This window comes from Mastomys coucha, unplaced genomic scaffold (assembly GCF_008632895.1).
Source record: "Mastomys coucha isolate ucsf_1 unplaced genomic scaffold, UCSF_Mcou_1 pScaffold8, whole genome shotgun sequence".
Lineage (NCBI taxonomy): Eukaryota > Metazoa > Chordata > Mammalia > Rodentia > Muridae > Mastomys > Mastomys coucha.
In genome coordinates, this window is record NW_022196914.1 from 68,667,714 (window position 1) to 68,687,138 (window position 19,425).

Below are 19,425 nucleotides of genomic sequence, written 5' to 3' on the forward strand. Positions count from 1 at the left end.
GGAAGTCAGAAGATAACTTGGCGGAGTTGATTCTCTCCATCCACTTTTATGTGGCTTCTAGGGGTGGTACATAGGTCATTAGGCTTGCATAGAGGCACGTTTACTCAACAAACCATCTCAGCAGACCTGGGAACAGATTTTTCAGACTAGAGTTATTGAAAAACAGACCCTTTGCGATCCAAACCTTACTATTGACTATACTCAATGCAAGAACACAGGTAATCTTTAACTTAAGAGCTGAGTAGACTCAGATGGTGTCGACTAGTCATATGGCCCTAGAAATACAAAATATTTTAATGCAAACTATGTGAGAATGCTGCTTCTACCTTTATGTATGCATCAAGTCTTTACTTTTTGTACAAAAAAAAAAAAAAAAGTCCTTCCATCAAAAAACTAAGTAATACTAGGTCAGGAAAAGCAGTAGCAAAGCAAAGGCTCACAGAGATTAGAAGTAAGGTCCGAGAAGACCCAAGAGACACTGCAAGTAGAAGAGGCAAGAAGAGACTGGAGAGAGACACGGAGAAGGTAAACGTCACACTCCTGAATCCAACACTCATTTGAAGTCTTGGGAGACGAAAGGTCGTGGGATGTGGAAAGAGAAGAGCCACATCCAGCTTGTCACTATCCCAGACTAACTAGGTGACCTTTCTTTGTGAGTAAAATGAAAGTGAGATTAGCGCCTGTCCCTTAAGATGTGCGAAAGAGTTCTGTTACCTTCGAAGTGTCCTGTATCAAATAGACCCAGAGATTGTCACAAGTTATGTTAGGTACTTTTTAAAGTGACGCATCACTTGAGGTTTGCTTTTTTTTTTTTTTTTTCCTTCCTTTTTGTTTTCTCCTTGTCAAGGTCTAGCAGAGTTAGAAGGATCTGTATTAAGATTTACAGCTTTGTAAAACCACTGCCAGGCACATCAAGAGTTTCCCTTGTATTTATTTAGTGTGGTATTGATCTCACAGAGGCATTAGTTTTGTTTTGCATACCCTGGCCTGGGAAGAGCTGAATGCATGATCAAGAGCCAAATATTTCAAGTGTATTCTTGGCTTTGGCCCTAATCCTGTGTGGCCTTGGGGAAACTTACTGTTACTAGTTTTCTGATAGCTGGAGAAGTGGTGGATATGCATAGTTATTTCATGTGGAAAATTCCATGGTCATGAAATGTTTAGACGGCTTAATATGTAAGGTAGAAGAGAGTTTATTACAATTTTTTGATTATGGGGTGCTAGATTTTAAATTCATACTATAATAGTGCTTTGAGCTAAGGAAAAAATGCAAAAGTGTTTATCATTTAAAAAGTGGCCCTTGACACTTATGGAAGAAAAGAATGAAGGATTGCAGGTCCCAAAGGGGATAGGAACTCCACAGGAAAACCAACAGAGTCAACTAACCTGGACCCTTGGGGCCCTCAAAGTCTGAACCACCAACCAAAGGGCATAGACAGGCTGGACCTAGGTCTCCCCACACATATGTGGTTCGATGTGCAGCTTGGTCTTCATGTGGGTCCCGAACAACTGGAGAGAGGGCTATCCCAAAAGCAGTTACCTGTCTGAGGGAAGTGTTCTTCTAGCTGGACTGCCTTTTCTGGCCTCAGTGGGAGAGGAAGCACCTATCCTTGCAGAGACTTGAAGTGCCAGAGTTGGGGGATACCCAGGGTGGGTACTCAGTCAGAGGAGAAGGGAACAGGGATGGAGGAAGGATTGTGGGAGGGAGTGACAGGGAGAGGGTTAGTGAGCAGGATGTGAAATGAATAAGTAAAAAAAAAAATTAAAAAACAAAAAACAAAAGCTCCCCTTCGCATGTTTGGATGGTAGTGCTCTCTTTCAGATAGTGTGAGCTTACTTTGCAAGAGAATAGAGGATGGGTGGGCCTGCTGCCTCTATGAACTCTTGGTATATCAGAAAGTACATAGAGACTAAGTTTCCCTTCCCTTCCAGCTTCTTCATTCTGTTGGTTCTTAGAACTGTAAAGTGCATAATCTTTGATGTAGTATGTGATGCTTAAGAACATTGCCTTATAAGTAGTTGATGGAAAACTATAATCTATATATCCAACACTGTACTTTCCCAGTACCCCATTTCTCTCTGGCAAGCTCTCAGGAAAGAATTCTTTAGCTCATGGTAAGTCAGCAGTTTGGTGGCCTCTGAGGTGGAGCCAACCACACAGCCTGTGTTCCTGTCCCCTGCTTCCTTCCTGGTTCTTCTCACTACACTTAACTAAGCTCTGAGGCCGAGTACTCAGGACACAGGACTGTCCCTGTCTCCTTAGCCTTTTGTTCCTGGGGAAAACAGGGGACACTTACTGCTGACTGAAACCCTAGACTGAGTCAGAGTTCACCTTAAATGCTGTTGTGTCCTATCTACTCTCTTCATGTCAAGTCAACTCCAACTAACCCACAGGCGTGTCAAATGAAAAGCCCATGCTTCATGATGAAGTGGACCGAAGCCCTTTTCAGGATGGTAGACTGCCTCTGAAATGAGCAGGAGACAGGGACAATAGCCAGAGCCCTGAACATCCTGCTAAGGCTTTGAATTTTATTTGATCAGTGAGGGAGAGCTCATTTAACAAGAGAATAATCTAAGCAGATCCCTACTTTTAGAAAGTGAATTTGGCAACTGTACGGAAGACAGAGGTCAGTTTGGATTGAAAGGCAAGGAAAGATTGTCACAGAGCCTACTGAGAAACACTGCAGCCTTGCAAGTGGCTCAAGGGAACATGATCATGCACCAGAATCCTGATTTCTCAATTTGGATAGCTCATCAGGGTCACCTGAATAGCTTTTAAAAAGATTGCCTGCTTACAAATTATAATTGTGTCTGTTTATGTGGTGCAAAGTGTATAGGTGTATACATTGTGGAATGATTAGATTAGCTAGTTAACATATGCACTTGCTAAAAACATTGGAGACCAACTGTTAGGAATTTCAACTACATAGTATACTACTATTATTATTGATGTTGTTATTAGACAAGATATATATTATTATAAGTATTATATGACTGTGTACAGTACTATTATTATGTCATGTCCCTGTAATAGATCTCAAAAAAAAAATATCCTGCCTAAGTTTAATTTTGTAGCCATTGACTAACATATCTCTTTCCTTCTTGTCCAGCCAGACTCTGAATCCCCTTATTTCATGTAAGAGACTATGTGTTGCTTTCTGAGTCTGGCTTATCTCAATTATTGTAACAATGTTGCCTTCCTGCTTATGAAGAGGTTGCAGAGGGCATGGTTAACTTCTTTGCAGAGACCAAAAGATCCCCCCTCCCCCGCGTCCATTACACTCCTTTCTTTATTCATCTGATGACGAACCACTCACTGAACAAATTCCACATTTTGGCTATTGTGGCTAATACTCATGGAACCTACACACGGTTTCCCAAAATGAGATTTCTGGACTTACAATAATTCTTTTAGGTTTTTAATGGTGTGTGTCCATGTGGTTTTCCTTAGTGGCTGGACTAATTTATAATCTCACCCTGGGTGCAGAAATACCTCATTCTTCCCCATCTTCAGCATCACTTGTCATCTTTAGTTTGTTGGATGATGCAGCCCTACCAGTAGGAGGTAATTGATTAAAAAGTCTGGTATCAATTTATGTTCTCTTGATAAGTAGCAATACTGAACATTTACTCTTGTGTCTCTTCTTTTTGAGAAATTAACTTTTTTGCCAGTTTTTTAATGACTGATTTTTAAAAGCTTATATCCCTGGTATCCACACCTTAAGATTTTGATTCAGTTGGATCAAGGTCCTTGTTTTTGTTATTAGACTTTTAAACACTACAGAGGTGATTCTGCTATGATTACAGATTGGAAATCTACTGTAATGACAATAGCTAGTTTATTGATAGTTTAAGCTCTTTGCAAACTCCTCACCTGGTCCTCTATGGAATACATGTTTTATGCCCAATTTATAGACGAGAAAACCAAGTAGAATGTGGTTAAGTCAATGACCTAAGTCTGCATAAAAGGCCAGAGGAGAGGCAGGCTCACCACACTGACTGGCTGGCTCTACCATTTTACTGTAATAGAATTTTTAGAGCCTGGTACTAAATAAGACGGTGAGGAGACGGCTCAGTGAGTAAACCATGTGCTGTGAAACCATGCAGACCTGGGTTCAGTCCTTAGAACCCATCTGAAAAACCTAGAAGGGTAGCCCATGCCTAGACTTCCAGCTCAGCAAAGCAGAGACAGGGGAGTGATCCCTCCTGCTTACTGGCCAGCCAGCCTAGCCAAGTCACAGAAAAAACAAACAAACAAACAAACCAATAAACCAAGAAGCAAACCACTCTTGACGAATGACCTCAAGGTTGACCTCTGACATCCTCATAAGCACACGCAAATGTATGTTCCTTTCTTTGTACACTCAAAAGTATGTTATATTTTGTTGTTCTTCTTGTTATTTTGTTATCTTTTTTTTTTTTTTTTTGAAAATAACATAGAACGAAACAAGCTTTTTCCCATCATGACTTTTTATTTGTAGGACTTGAAAGTCATATATATATATACACACAAGATTTTAAGAAAAGGTGTGTGCTGAAAAAGTTAAATCACAGGAAGAGACGATTTATTTGGAAATGATTTTCTTGGTCTTCCTGAGCTAGCCTGGCATGCTTTTCTTGGCTTGTTTTCTTTCTGTTGCTAACAGTGGAGGAACAGAGGGGTGACGTCATTCAATTTTTCTTCCCCTGCCAAGCCAGTGAAAGAATAAAACAAAAGATAGCTGTGATGGAGAAGTGCCTTTACTGACACTTAAAACATCTTAGTTCTAAAGCTGTATTTGGGGCGCCTAACAGCAGAAGCATTTGCAATTGCCTATGAAGAAGAAACCAGAAGCCTCCCATGCTGTTGCCATGCTCAGTGAGAGATGACTGCAGTCCTCCAGGCTCTTCCTTTGGTGCTGATTTCATTAGTCTTTATTTTATTAGGAATAAAACCTAGACATATTAATAAAACAATAAAAAGCTAGACATTGGCTTTATGACATTCATGCATTATGGCTTAGATTGACCGGCAGGGGAAGGAATTCATTTAAGGATGATCAGTTCTAACTCTATGCCTTGATTCCCAGTCCTGTGACAAGCTTGGTTTAATGGGACTGCCCTTGTGATGTTAGGTCCACAATGTGATTGCCAATGATGCCCAGAAATCCTGTCGTAGGAAACTCACTGTTGTTACAAGGCTAGAGAAGAAGCAACTGAAACAGCGAAGGCTGTAGTTAACATATACCTGGAGAGCCGATTTAAGGACCTTTCTAGCTTTAAAAAATGATATGTTTTGAGGATAGAGTAAGAGAAAGTCAGAGGAAAAATACTTTCAAATTTTAGAACTTTACATTTTAAAAAAGATTCATTTATTTTACTTTTATGTATATAGATGTCATGTCCTAAGGAACTGGAGGTATAGATGGTTGTAACCTGCTTCCTGGGAACTGAGAATTAAACTCTGGTCCTCCAGAAGATTGGCCAGTGCTCTCAATCCCTGAGACATCTCTCCAGCCCTAGAGTTTTGCGTTTTCAGTGTTGGCCAGAAAACTTTTGTTGATGTTCTCTTTTGTGCATGACTTTTACTGAAGTCATTCTTGCTGAAAACATTTCTATGTTCTCTTTGTTAAAGGCACTGTGCTCTTCTGAACACATTCATGTCTTTCTCTGCCACATTTCCTGCTGGGTCCCTCCTGAATGTCTCTTCCTTGGCTTCAGGACATCTTACTTTCATGATTTTATTCCCATTTCACTGTGCATCCCTCCTTAGCCTTCCACATAGCTTTCTCTTCTATCTCTCCTGAGACTCCGAGGTCCTTAGCACTCAGACCTTAGCATTTTACTGTCCACTTATCTATTTCTCTTAAACGCACTCCATGGCTTTTGTAGTTATCATATGTCTGACAGCAACCCCCAAACCTCCATCTCTGGCTTGGATCTCACCCCTAATCCCAGGTCTATACATCCATCTACCTGTGACAGTGTCTGCATGGATGTTTCCAAGCACTGAAGTGTAAGACGGCCTAAAGCCTAAGCTGTCTGTGTCTCTTTGACAAACTTGCTCCCCACTCTCTGTTCCCAGTATAAATGATGTCATAGTCTTAACAACTTCTGAATGTTTTTTGAAACTTCTGTTTGTCTTTTATTCTCCATGTTTGACCATCTATTTTATGTCTTCTTCCTCACCACATTCCAAAACAGTCTGCCCCATTAGTGTCCTATCACTGTCAAAGTGCTAAAGGTTTAATTTATAAATGTACTGTAGAAAACAGCTGTATTTCTAAGCTGTTCCACAGAGCATCACTTCTAAAAGTTGTATAAATTATTATATATAGAATAGTATACTCTACTTACATATATACATATACATAAATACATATGCGTGTACACACACACACATACACACACACACACACACACACACACACACACACACACACACAGGGTTCCATGAGCAAATGAACTTGGAGAATGCTACACACGTATCTGTTCACGCTAACACAGAGTACTAAAGACCTTGTAGCAAGCGTCCTAATTGACTCCATATTCCAGCATCCTCTCATTACTTTTGGGGAGTCTGCACCTGCTTGAATAATTGTGTAGAGTTGTAGTTATATATAGATAGGTGTGCTTATATAGACATAAGCACAAACTCAAATCCTAAACATCTGGCATCAGTTTTTGAATTGACTGTTTTGCTCCTTAGTTTGCTTTGCTTATTTGAGACAATGGCACCTGTTGGCATTTTTGAGTAAGGCCCACTTGAAGATAGAACAAGTCAGCTTTGCTAACTAAAGCCCTCCTTGTCAACTGTTAATATAACATGTCCAGCACTAAAAGAGTGGCTGAATGAGTGGACAGTCCTGGGGTTCTAATGAAGAAGTTTGGGGTGAGAAGGTTTGCTGGTAACTGGCTTTCTCGTTAGTGGTTTAGATGAATAGGGAAGAATGCTCAGATCTTTCACTACACATGAAGGGGATGCTCTGTGTGGAGCTGAGTCAGATGCTCCCGCAAGCTGCCCATAGCTGTTTTCTTCCGTTCCACTCTAGGATCATGAGGTCACTTGGTCAAATTACACCCCAAGTGCTTGAAATTATAGAATGAATCACAGTTTGTTTTTAATTGCAATTTTTAAATGCCACAATCCTGTTAGCCCGGAGGCAGCAAGAACTGGATGAACTTACGTTTATGTGGTTGCAAGGCCATTACCTATTTTATTTGGCTCAAAATATCATACTTGCTGGCTCACACTTTAGATAGTTAGATATTGATGTGGTCCCTTTCAGTTTTGTGGCTCTGTGATATAGTATCTGAGGGACTATGCCAGTTTTCTTAGGAAAAGAAGAAAATGAGTAAGTAGCAGATATATACCCTTTTTAAATATAAAAGAATGTCTGAATGGAAAAAATATTTTTGAGACGGGGTCTCATTTATCCCAGGGTGGCCTTGAACTCCTGATCCCTTGCCTTCCCCTCCCAAGTGCTGTCATGACATCATGCACTATCATGCCCAGATAAGATGGAAGTTTCTGACCATTGATAGTGGTCATAGATGGTGGAGCATCACTAGCCACCCTTTCCTCTAGATCTGCTTAGACCCACTGCTTAGAACTTGGAGAAATTATGTATCTGAGGCCAGGGTGCCAGTCCTGTTGGCTCTGGTGAGGGCTCCCCTGGGTTGCTGTTATCTTGCTTTGTGTCATTATGTGACAGGAAGATAGCAAAAGAGCTTCCTGGGGTCCTTTTTATGAGATTAACTCTATTCTTGAAAAACTCTGGCATCCATCACATTTAGGTGCTAGGATTTCAACACATGGATTTTACTTATTTTGTTTTATTCTTTTCAAGAATGACTGATGTGTGGCTGTGGATGGTTTTGAACTTCTGGTTCACCCAATGTCCATTTCCCAAGTGCTGGGATTCTTTGTGTGCAGTTCCACACCAGGCTTAACACATGCATTCAGAGAGGGTGCCGCTTTCAGTCTGTGACACAGTTTCTCCAGAATGGCTTCTCCAGAGGCTCCCCTTCAAGTTCTGCTGACTAATACCTCTGACCCTTTGAGACTTAAAGGTGATGACTGCCCCATTGTTTTTAGCTCAGGGGAGCCTCACTGTTCCTAGGGGTTTCTCGTGTCACCCTTCCTAAAGATGCTTGTCATCTTTGCAATGGTGCACTGTCAGCACCAAGATAAAGGCTTCCTGTTGTCTCTGGGCTAAGTGGTTGTGTACTTAACCTGTTATCTTTCTCTTAGATCCAAGAGTTGAAGACTGGCTCCTCATGTCCTCGCCTCTGCCACAAACCATCATCCTGGGGCTCTATGTCTATTTTGTTACATCTCTGGGACCAAAGCTCATGGAGAACCGGAAGCCCTTTGAACTCAAGAAAGCGATGATAACGTACAATTTTTTCATAGTACTGTTTTCTGTGTATATGTGTTATGAGGCAAGTGTCTTCAGTATTCCTAATGGGAAAAGTTTGCCTTAGTCTTTTGTTTTATGTTTGTATGTTTTCGTTATGACTGTCGAGTCCCCCTGTTTTGAGAATGGAGGACTTTAGAAACTAAGCAGGTGTTTACCACAACAAAAACACCAAAATTGTTATGTCTAGATGAAATAAACCTGAGGCTCTTTGGATAGTTTCCATCATAGTTAGTGAGGGAAAAGAAAACAACATTTAGCTCAGAGATTTGAACATGAGAAGCATTGGTTTTGAGGAAACTCATACACAGAGAAAAGAGTTAATGAACTCAAGAGTGACAGCTGGTAAGCAGGGAGCTGGTCTTGGAATGCACTCAACTCCAGAGCTGGGTGTTGACTTGGGTGTTTAGTTTTTACAGGCTTTGAGGCCAAAACGGGCATAGACTTATTCCAAGTCCTTTAAGTGGTAAAGCTCTGTCCCTTGTTATTAGATAAATAGGAACCTTTCCAGAATGCAGCAGAGATTGTACATTTACTCTCTGCCCCTGTGCTCATCACATGTCTCCGCTGCCTTGCATACATGGGTTTCTAAGGTTCTTTGCTGTATTTCCAACCTTGGCTGGCTTCCTCCTCCTGTTGCTTTTCTCCCTAGCATACCTTGTGCTAGTTCATACTGGGGGTCTGTGAGGAGTCCTGGTAGCCTCGCTGGCCACTGTGACACCCACCTCCTTCCTGCTACAGATTACGTAACTCCAGCTTCCCTCTGCTGCTGGCCACTTCTTTGTGTTAGTCCTTTCTAGACTACAGACAGGCTCCTTGCATGTTCTCAGAGAGAGAGAGGGAATACATATGAGAGAGGTGAAGAACATACTTGGAAGCAGGGGCCCGGGCTCCCTCATCTTACCTGTAACTTTATATCCTAGGCCTCAGTTCTCATATGCTGTGATGACAGGATTGAGCCAGTTTTTCCCTCCGGTTCCATTGTGTTCTAGTCTTCTCAGGTTCTGTCTCTGACAGTTGTCATTGTTTGTGATGATCCCAAATTATATTTCTCAGGCTTGAAAAGGGTCCAGGAGTAACCAGTTAGTTTTGGTTCCTCCTTTGTGAATTACAGCACAGAAGAGGGTTTAAAAAATATCTGAATCAGAGAGTTCCTATCTTCACTAATACTAATACCTAAGTTATAGTTTCTGGCTATACTGCCTGCTGAACATGAACCACAAACTTTTTCTTTACTAGCTTAAAGATAATAACTGTGATAACCTGCATAGGTTATTGGTGTGTTCTTAAAGTCAATTTTATGATAATTCTAGGTACACTCTGTCTGAACAGAGACTTAATAACTAGGACATTAGCAAGGAGAAAGAGAGCCCTGCTATAGTGAAGAATTTTTTTTTTTTTTTTTTTTTTTTTTGAGACAGGGTTTCTCTGTGTAGCCTTGGCTGTCCTGGAACTCACTCTGTAGACCAGGCTGGCCTCGAACTCAGAGATCCGCCTGCCTCTGCCTCCCAAGTGCTGGGAATAAAGGCGTGCGCCACCACTGCCCGGCTAGTGAAGAATTCTTTTGATTGAGTTTGCTAGAAGCATGGCACAAGTCAGACCCTAATGCAGGTGGAGCGGTGAGACCTACAGAGGGCCAAGACACACAGTTTCTTTCATCTAATATTGGCCTTTTTTTTGTGTCAGGGTAAGGTGGCCAAGTAGCCATCTACTTTCAGTATATAGTTTCTGGTGTTAGAGTGATGGTTCTCAATCTTCTTAAGGCTGCCACCTTTTAATATAGTTAATTCTTCATGTAGTGGTGACTGCCAACCATAAAATTATTTTTGTTGCTACTTCATAACTGTCATTTTGCTGCTGTTATAAATCACAATGTAAAATACCTGATATGCAGGATATCTGATATTTGACCACTGTGAAAAGGTCATTCAACCCCCCAAGGGGTCGTGACCCAGCGGTTGAGAACCGCTTGGCTGGAGTGTTATTTCTATCAGTTGAAATGAGTCTGCTGAGCACAGCAGAAAATGGCATAGTTCACTGACTTGAGGATTTTGAGAAATAGAATTCACTGTTTGTGTCACATTCCTTTTGTTACTTTGAAAAGACCTGTTGACTTCATTTTTAAGGCGTTTTTCAAAGCCTGAAATGCATGCCCTATACCGTTCTGAGTCTTAATGTCCCAGAGGTTATGTTATGAGTAGGAATCAGAACAAGGGTGCAGTGCATTTTAAAAGCCACCTCTTCTTTTTTCCCACTTCTTCCTTCTTTATGTATATTAAAATATCATTTTGGCTCATCTTTGATGGCGGAGACCTGTTCTCGAATCTCTTAGGAGGCTGAGACACTAGAGTCATGAGTTTGAGGCTAGCCTGGGCTCCATAGCAAAACCTAGTCTCAAAAAAAACCCAACATACAAAAGCCTCGATAAAGCTGTTAACTGTGTAATTTTATATTGGGAAGTTATCACTTTAGCTAAATAGTGATAAAACTATAAATATAATGTTTGCTTCAGAAGCAAAAAGTTGCTTATAGTGAGTGAGATGTTCCAAGCCAAATGTTGACAGTTGCCAGGAAGAAGTGACACTTGGCAAAGAAGAGAATGTTATTGTCCCTAGCCCAGATCAACCCAATCTATGTATTAATTAAAATCAAGTACTTGGCTTTCATTTGTAGCTACTGTTTTAAAAGATCTTCCTACCATCAAACTAAAAGAATGTCACTAGGGTCTTTGAACTAGAATTCAGACTTACCAACAATAGGCTTTTATTTTTAACACCCGTTGAAGGTCACTTGGTGGGTGTGTTGGAATGACAGTCTGCCAGATTATAGTCCAGTTAGTAACAGAGCATTGTCTTCCCTTGTTTGTCTTGTGAATTCAAAACTACAGCTGGTATCAGACCTGTGTATGGTCTGTTTTTATGTTAAAGGTGGAGAGGGTATCAGAGTCAAGCATTGCCCTTTCATGGGTACTTGCCAGTGCCCATGGTTACCCTGTCGGCAGGTTTTCGTTTGTGTAACACTTATTGACTAATTGGGAAGAGCTGAAATGTTCAGAGAACCCAGACTCAGAGCCAGGCACTGAAAGTACATGAACACATATATGTAGTAGATATAGGCAATATTTGGTAACTAAGCAGAATATGCCCCGGGTTTTGTCCTTCACTATTTTAAAGGAATCCTTCCAAGAAGTGGACAAGTTGTCAGAATACAGTTCATGTAAATGGTATGTGTGTTTGTGGCTTTGAGAATGCCTGATGCCAAGCTTCTCCCTAAAGCATGTTTGGTTTGTCCTGGTTCCTGCTGCCTCGTCCCCTGCCCTGCCTGATTACCCAGCTGGTCATGCACCAAGGTGTGGTCCAACAGCCTCTTTAATATTTGTGTTTCTCTTCCAGTTTGTGATGTCTGGCTGGGGTACAGGCTACTCGTTTCGATGTGACATTGTGGACTATTCTCAGTCGCCAAGAGCAATGAGGGTAAGTTTCTCTTCAGGAAAATCTGTAGCTAGCTCAAAGTCATGGTGAAAACCCTTTGGACTCTGTAATATTGGATATGAACTCAGAATGAGTGAATGAATCAATAATCAGGTTATATGAGTTGGGAGAAAAAAACGCAGCTATAAGAAAGAATTTAAGAAAGCCAGGTGTATGGGCGGTGGTGGTGCATGTCTTTAATCCCAGCGCCTGAGAGGCAGAGGCAGGTGGATATCTGAGTTCGAGGCCAGCCTGGTCTACAGCGTGAGTTCCAGGACAGCCAAGACAACACAGAAAAACCCTGTCTCGAAAAAAAAAAAAAAAGAAAAAAGAAAAGAAAAGAAAGCCAGGTGTATAAGATAATGGTTAGTGCTGTTTAAATTCTTGGGTTTCAAAACTTACCTGATCTCTAAAAGATGCAAAATAGAATTTTCATAATATTTAGCAATTCCACTTCTGGCTATATTCCTAAAAGTTTTGAAGTCTGGGACGTCAAAAGATACATGTATACTCAAGATCTCAACACCATTATTTATGATAGCCAAATTGTAGAAGCAACCAAAATGTCCATAGATGATAAACGGCTAAACAAAGACTGACACTCACACACACACACACACAACTAGAATATTATTCAGCCTATAAAAGATGCAACTTACATGAATCTTTATATGACATTGTGTTAAGTAATATATTCCAGTCACAAAAGGACAAACACTACATGATTCAGATTGTATATGGTACCCCAAATCATCACATGCATAGGACAGAGGTAGAAGGATGGTTGGGCTGGAAGGACATGGGAAATTAATTCTGAATGAGTATAGATTTTACCTTTTTCAAGATGAAGGAGTTCTGTAGATGGATATGTAATGGTTGTAGAAGGATGTGAATAAAGTCAAAGCCATAAAACTATACCTTAAAAAAGCAGGTAGGATGGTAAATTTTGTTATATGGGTTTTTTTGTGTTGTTTGTTTGTTTGGTTTGGTTTGGTTTGGTTTGGTTTGTTTTTTTGAGACAGGGTTTCTTGGTGTAATAGCCCTGGCTGTCCTGGACTCACATTGTAGAACAAGGTAGCTTCAAACTCAAAGAGATCCACCTGTCTCTGCCTCCCCAGTGCTGGGATTAAAGGTGTGCACTATCATGACCACCCTTTGTCTTTGTGTGTGTCTGTGTGTGGTTATGTGTTTTTAAAACCAGGTTTTTAAAAAGTAAAACCTTTCTTTTACATGTTTCTTTCATATAAAATATTGGATAACTAAATCCTTATCTGTGTATACATTCACAGATGGTGCACACCTGCTGGCTTTATTACTTCTCCAAATTTATTGAGCTGTTAGACACTGTGAGTATGTATGTAGTCCACACATTTAGTAACTGCTTGATGTCTCATGGAAGCAATAAACTGCTAACGCCTTTGTTGTATGCCTTTGCTTATCTCTCCGCCCCTGGCTAGCCTGCTGTTATCCCCTTTAATTGTCTGGGCTTTTAGCAAATGTCCTTTCCAGCATTTCACAACCTCTGCCTGCATTTTGAAAAACATATGTGTAGGCATCTCCTGATGAAGATAAACAGCTAACTGCCACTTACTCTACAGATCTGTGCACCTTGATGTTGATGATGACAGTTCTCTATGAGGCAGTTCACAAAGCAAAGAGCAGACACCGTGTTACCTCTGGTTCTATATATCCAAACACAGTGTCTGTTGTACCGCCGTGAAACACTTAAGCCCATCACAGTCCATAAACTCATAGAAAAAGGTGATGCTATCTGAGGATTGTCAGTAATTTGGGGGACACAGACATCATCCTGAAGCCTGAGCTTGCTGGGCCCTCCTTCTCCCTGCTTTGGATCCTGGGGAAGGTCAGCTGGGCCCTCTGAAAGCCTAAAGCCAAGAGACTTAGTTTCCTGCTGGCAAAAGAAAAGCTGTGTTGGTTTTTCTGTGGAGTGTGTCTGGAACAAGCAGCACCTCACTGTTTGTTGGAAATATTAACACGCTTCACTCTTGGTTGACTAATCACATAATGTTAGGTTGAGGCGGGGACCTGAGAAGGTTTAGAATCTAGGGCTTCTCAAATTTCAGCAAGCATTAAAGTCACCTAGAGGAATCCCTGCACCCAGGAGACTGAGGTGGGCCACAAGTTTGAGCCCAGCCTCAAAACAATAGCATGTCTTTTAAAAGGAAAGAAAATGGAAAAACAAACAAAGAAACAACAGAACAGAACAGAACAGAACAGAACAGAACAGAACATGGAGGGCTTGTTAAATCCCAGATGATGTTTACACTCTCTTGGTCCCTGGTGGAGCGCAGGGATTCTTTTTTCTGACACTCCCTCATGTTGTTAATGCTGCTTTTTTTTTTTTTTTTTTAAAATCTGGGAACTGCACATTGGGAAGCTGCTTGCCATAGACTCAGCATTCACAGTGCCTTATGATCACGTGCAATAGGAAAAAAACGGTACACACAGTCCCCACCTCTTGATGCCTGATGATCTGGAGTAGAGACCATACTTGGATGTTTTAAAACTATTTGTTCATATTGTAACATGCATCCAGGTTTGGGAACCATTGATTTAGCTCAGAACCCTTACTAGGGGATGGTGGGGGGGGGGCGACCTAAGTTGAGTGGCTTACCCAGAGACTTGTTGCAGTAGAACCCCTGCTGTAAATTTATGGCCCTGATGCTACACCAGGCTGCATTATAACATGTGGATAAGCAAATGTGAGTGGCTTTATCAGCTCTGCTTTGCATATTCGCAGTAGCAACTTCCATAAGGAAATTGTTTCTACCATGTGTCTTTCCCGAGTTTCCCTGACACAGTAATGCTTTGTGTTATGCCCTGAATTTGAAAGTCTAACTTTACTCTGGCACTGTGAACTTTTCTGTTAGCACATTCTTTGAAGAGCCCCTCACCCCCACCCCCAGCTCTGTTCTTTCTCTTGTAGCAGCAAGCCACCACTGGGCATGCGCAATCGTGATGGTACGTTTGCTGAACTTCTCATTTTTCTTATGAAGCTTTGTTTTCTGGACAATAGTTTTCAGATGAACTCTTCAGGATTTTCACCATTTGTTTTTCTTTAGTAATACGTTCTTAAGTTTTTTTTTTTTTCCAAGTCTGCCTTTAGTTTGCCTAATCCCTTATCAAAACTGGGAGGATGTGTCAGAGAGCAATGTAGAATGAAATAATTTCAGTCCTAAGAATTACAAACTTCTGGCTGACCCATAATTCAAAATTTAATGAGTTTTTTAAAAAAAATTATTATTATTTTTATCAATAGCATTTCCTTCAGGAAATTCTGGCCAAAGTTTTCATTATATATGTTTGATTTTTTTAACTTGTTTGTTTTTGTTTTTGTTTTTTGTTTTTCAAGACAGGGTTTCTCTGTGTAGCCCTGGCTGTCCTGGCTCTGTAGACCAGGCTGGCCTCGAACTCAAAAATCTGCCTGCTTCTGCCTCCCAAGTACTGAAATTAAAGGTGTGAGCCACCACTACGGGGCGATTTTTTTAACTTGTATAAAATAAAACTTCTTCTCACCTTCTTATTGGTTCTCTCATGTTCATATATCATACATCTCTGGATTCATGCGTGCTATGATTCATCCACAGCCTTTGAGCTATGCCCTGGAAGTAGCAGCTTGTCTCAGCGCTCCTTAAACCTTCCCTGGGAGCAAATCGTGAATTTGTTTGCTTTTTGCTTCTACTTTTGTAACACTCAGTAAATTATTGCATGATTTTTACGAACTTGATTTTCTTTAAACTATTTCAGATCTTTTTTGTTCTGCGTAAGAAAAATAGCCAAGTGACTTTCCTTCATGTGTTCCATCATACGATCATGCCATGGACCTGGTGGTTTGGAGTCAAATTTGCTGCAGGTAGGAAAGGAGAACCAGGGTCATGCGATATATAACCAGCGACATTCCAGGATTCACGCAATCTATAAATGGTGACATTTTCATGTGCTACAAATACACATTCTGTTCTTAGATGTAAGTTATGAGAATTATTATTATTATTATTTTTATAAAAGAGCCACTTTGGTTAAACTCCTGACTTTGACATTATCACCTGAAACACAAACGAAGGACTCTTAGACTCCCCACTCCAGCTTTTCTGTCATGAAGACTTTTGAGCAAGACCTTCTCTACCTATTCTTTAGTTTCATTCAGGGTTTATTGTTTCTCTATAGAGAGTTCTATTGCATGTTTTCAATTAAATAGGTAATAAACAAATAGCTAAAATATCCAGAGCCTTGGATTCACAGATATCTACTTAAATGTCATTCGTAGTTTGTTCACAGAAAGTCAGAACGTTATTTCCAGGTCTGTTTCACATTCCCAGTACCTGAGCCACCCTGCCTTGTCCACTCTGTGCTGCTCGCAGACTGCTAGAGGCAGGCTGCTTAACATGAAGAGACTTCTGCGTAACTTAACATTTGGTTTTGGAGGCTGAAAGTTCAACACTGGGCAGTGCCATCTGCTTGGCCTTGGGGCAGGTCTAAGAGTGGAATAAAGCATCATGGCAGAAACCAGGAGCAGGAGGGGAAAGAAAGGAGGGGAGAAACCAAAGGGACAGAGAAAGCAAACTGCAAGGGAGGCGGAGCAAGACACAAGAGACCCAGGGGAAAGCCCTCACTTAACCACCTCTCACTAGGCTCCGCCTCTTAAGGGGCCCACTATCCCTGTCAGTCCAGCTGCTTTGGAGACTAAGCTGTTAGCACATAGGGGAACATTCCAGAATAAACCTCATCCAAGATGTGGTACACAGCACCACAGCAACTTTAAAGATGACTCGGATCACAATTATTCAACTTCCCAAAGGGGTTGGCGAAAGGAGACAACATTTCGTTTTTTGTTTATTTTTGTTTTTTAAGGACAGAGATAGTTTTAATCCAAAGCTTGGTCACAAAATTTTGTTTCATTTGGTTTTCTATTTCTGAACACCCAGAATTAGAAAAAGTAGGCAGTAATTTTATTCATTCATAAAGTTTGAAGTAAGCAAAGCCTTTGAGCATGTATTTCTAGGTTAGCAAGCTTTGCTGGAGGACTCATTTATTCTACTACATTCTTAACGTCAGGAAGTCATAGATAGCCATGGTATTTAAACCCTTATTGTTTTAACTGAGTTTCTTATTGTCTGTTTTCTCTCAAATGTGTACTGGGCTGCTCAGGTCTGGCTAAGTGAAATGTGCTAATGTCTTACCTATATTGATGAAAAACTGGAAAATGTTTTAACACATACCCCTAGGGTAGTTATGATTTCTGTGTGTTTAGAGGCATAAAGAAAGTGATGCTGGGAATCCTCTGGGCGGTCGTCCCCACTAAGCACGGTGACTGCTAATTACCAGACAAAAAGGACGACTTTGCTTTTTATTTTTCTTTTTTTTTCTTAGCTATTTTCTTTATTTACATGTCATATGATTTCACCTTTCCCAGTTTCCCCTCCAACAAACAAACAAACAAACAAACAAACAAAACCAACAAGAACAAACCCCTGTTGCCTCCCCCTCCCCATGCTTCCCACCCCACCCTCTCTCACTTATTGGCCCTGGCATTCCCCTACACTGGGGCACAGAATCTTCACGGGGCCAAGGGCCTCTCTTCCCATTGATGATTGACTTTGCAATCCTCTACTATACACATGCTGCCAGAACAATCAGTCCCACCATGTATATATAGTTCTTGGTTGGTGGCTGAGTCCTTGGGAGCTCTGAGGGTACTAGTTAGTTCATATTGTTGTTCATCCTAAGGGGCTGCAAACCCTTCAGCTCCTTTGGTCCTTTCTCTAACTCCTTCATTGGGGACCCTGTACTCAGTTCAATGGATGGCTGTGAGCCTCTACATCTGTATTAGTCAGGTACTGTCAGAGCCTCTCAGGAGATAGCTCTATTAGGCTGGCTTGCCCTTCCTTCAGTCCCTGCTCCATAATTAGTCTCTGCAACTCCTTTCATGGGTATTTTGTTCCCCCTTTGAGAAGGAATGAAATGTCCACATTTTGGTCTTCCTTCTTCTTGAGTTTCTTGTGGTTTGTGGGTTGTTCTTCCTGTATTCCCAACTTCTGGGCTAATAACCATTTATCAGAGAGTGCATACCATGTGTGTTCTTTTGTGATTGGGTTACGACCACTTTGCTTTTTATGATGATGCCAGGAAAGGTGTTCTCAAACCCTTTAGTTTATATCTGTTTCTTCTATAACACCAGAATATGGTTGGACTTCTATATCTGTGGGCTCTGCATCCATGTTCAATGAACCATAGATCAAAACCAAAAAGGAAAAACAGCCTCTGTACTAAGTCATGTACCAATATTTTCCCTGGGATTATTCCCTAAGCAACATAGTAGAGAACTGCTTCCGTTACATGCACGTGGTTTCATGGTATAAAATATATGGGGTTATGTGCACAGGTGATGTGCTTACAATTGACCACTTCCTGTAAGGAACTTCAAATGTCCATAGGTGGTAGTAGCTGGGGTTATCACCAGGGAGTTGGGAAACCTCCCTTCAATGTTGTTCTTTCAAAGAATAGTTTGGAAGCAATGCTCCAAAATATACATAGATGATTTGGAGATGCCGAAACCAATGTGTTTACCTTGGCGTCTTTACTCTTCTCAGTAGTATCTCATCTTTCTGTATTAAATATGTAGTAATTCCACTATGGGAAACATACATTTTATCCAAAGAATGAAATTGAATGGTTTCCCCACCTTTGTTTAGATCCCATTGATGGTCCAGCTTCCATTTCAAAGCAAGTAATTTTAAGAAATGCAGATTCAAAGAAGAATCTACCTGAGGTTTGAAACACCCCATGTCTATGGATATATTTTATCATAGTGGTTTTTTTACCCATACTTTAATTCCTAGTTCCTTTTTTAAAAAAATGGTCAAGGTAAGAAAAGAATGTTTTATGTCTCTGGTGTGTTCTGTGAGCTGGCAGGCCCACTGTGTCTTAGGTGTGGGATTCTATTCACCACCCCTACATCTCTTGCACTGCCTTTTCAATGGCAGGCCCAGCAACAGGATTTGTTTCCAGAAGTGTGGTTTGGCAAGGGCTAAGTTCCTAGAACAGACTTGTCTGTTTGAGCCAATCTTTGCAAATGCTGGAGCCCAGATGATCTCTATTTAGTTCCTGGTTTCCTGTTGCCTCCTGTACCTCCTTCTGGGGTAATAGCAATGTAGCCTTTTCCTTGAATAAGAGAAGAATATTTTCATGTTAGATTTTTCTATTAATCATGTAAATACCCTCTTTGAGAAATGAAGAGAGTTATCATAATTGCCCATGTGATTCTTTTCTTTTCTCCAAACCAAAAGATAATGTATCAAAAGGTAATATTTGAGGGACGTAATTATAACTCACCCTGAGACACTTTCTTTTATTGTAAAGAAAGCAGCGCTTCATTTGAAAAGCCTTCCCAAGAGTAAAGTAGAGAGCATTACTGATTAAAATGTGGTTGTTTTTACAAACAAACTCACTACAGGAATATGTCAAAAAGCAATCGGTAGAGAAAATAAGCAAGCTAATTTCATTTGGCAGCTTCTTTTGCTTAGCGATTCTTGAAT

General features: G+C 40.8%; 1 protein-coding gene across 2 annotated transcripts in view; it reads left to right on the forward strand.

The window, feature by feature from the left end:
* The window catches only part of Elovl7 (ELOVL fatty acid elongase 7), a 78,139-nt gene that overhangs the window by 51,130 nt on the left and 7,584 nt on the right, over positions 1 to 19,425 (forward strand). The window contains exons 3-6 of one of the 2 annotated variants that reach the window (XM_031360221.1): positions 8,234 to 8,424; positions 11,792 to 11,872; positions 13,159 to 13,215; positions 15,638 to 15,743. In XM_031360221.1, coding sequence (XP_031216081.1) covers positions 8,234 to 8,424; positions 11,792 to 11,872; positions 13,159 to 13,215; positions 15,638 to 15,743 — 435 coding nt within the window. The remainder of the gene's footprint in view (positions 1 to 8,233; positions 8,425 to 11,791; positions 11,873 to 13,158; positions 13,216 to 15,637; positions 15,744 to 19,425) is intronic. The other variant, XM_031360222.1, reaches the window with a different exon arrangement.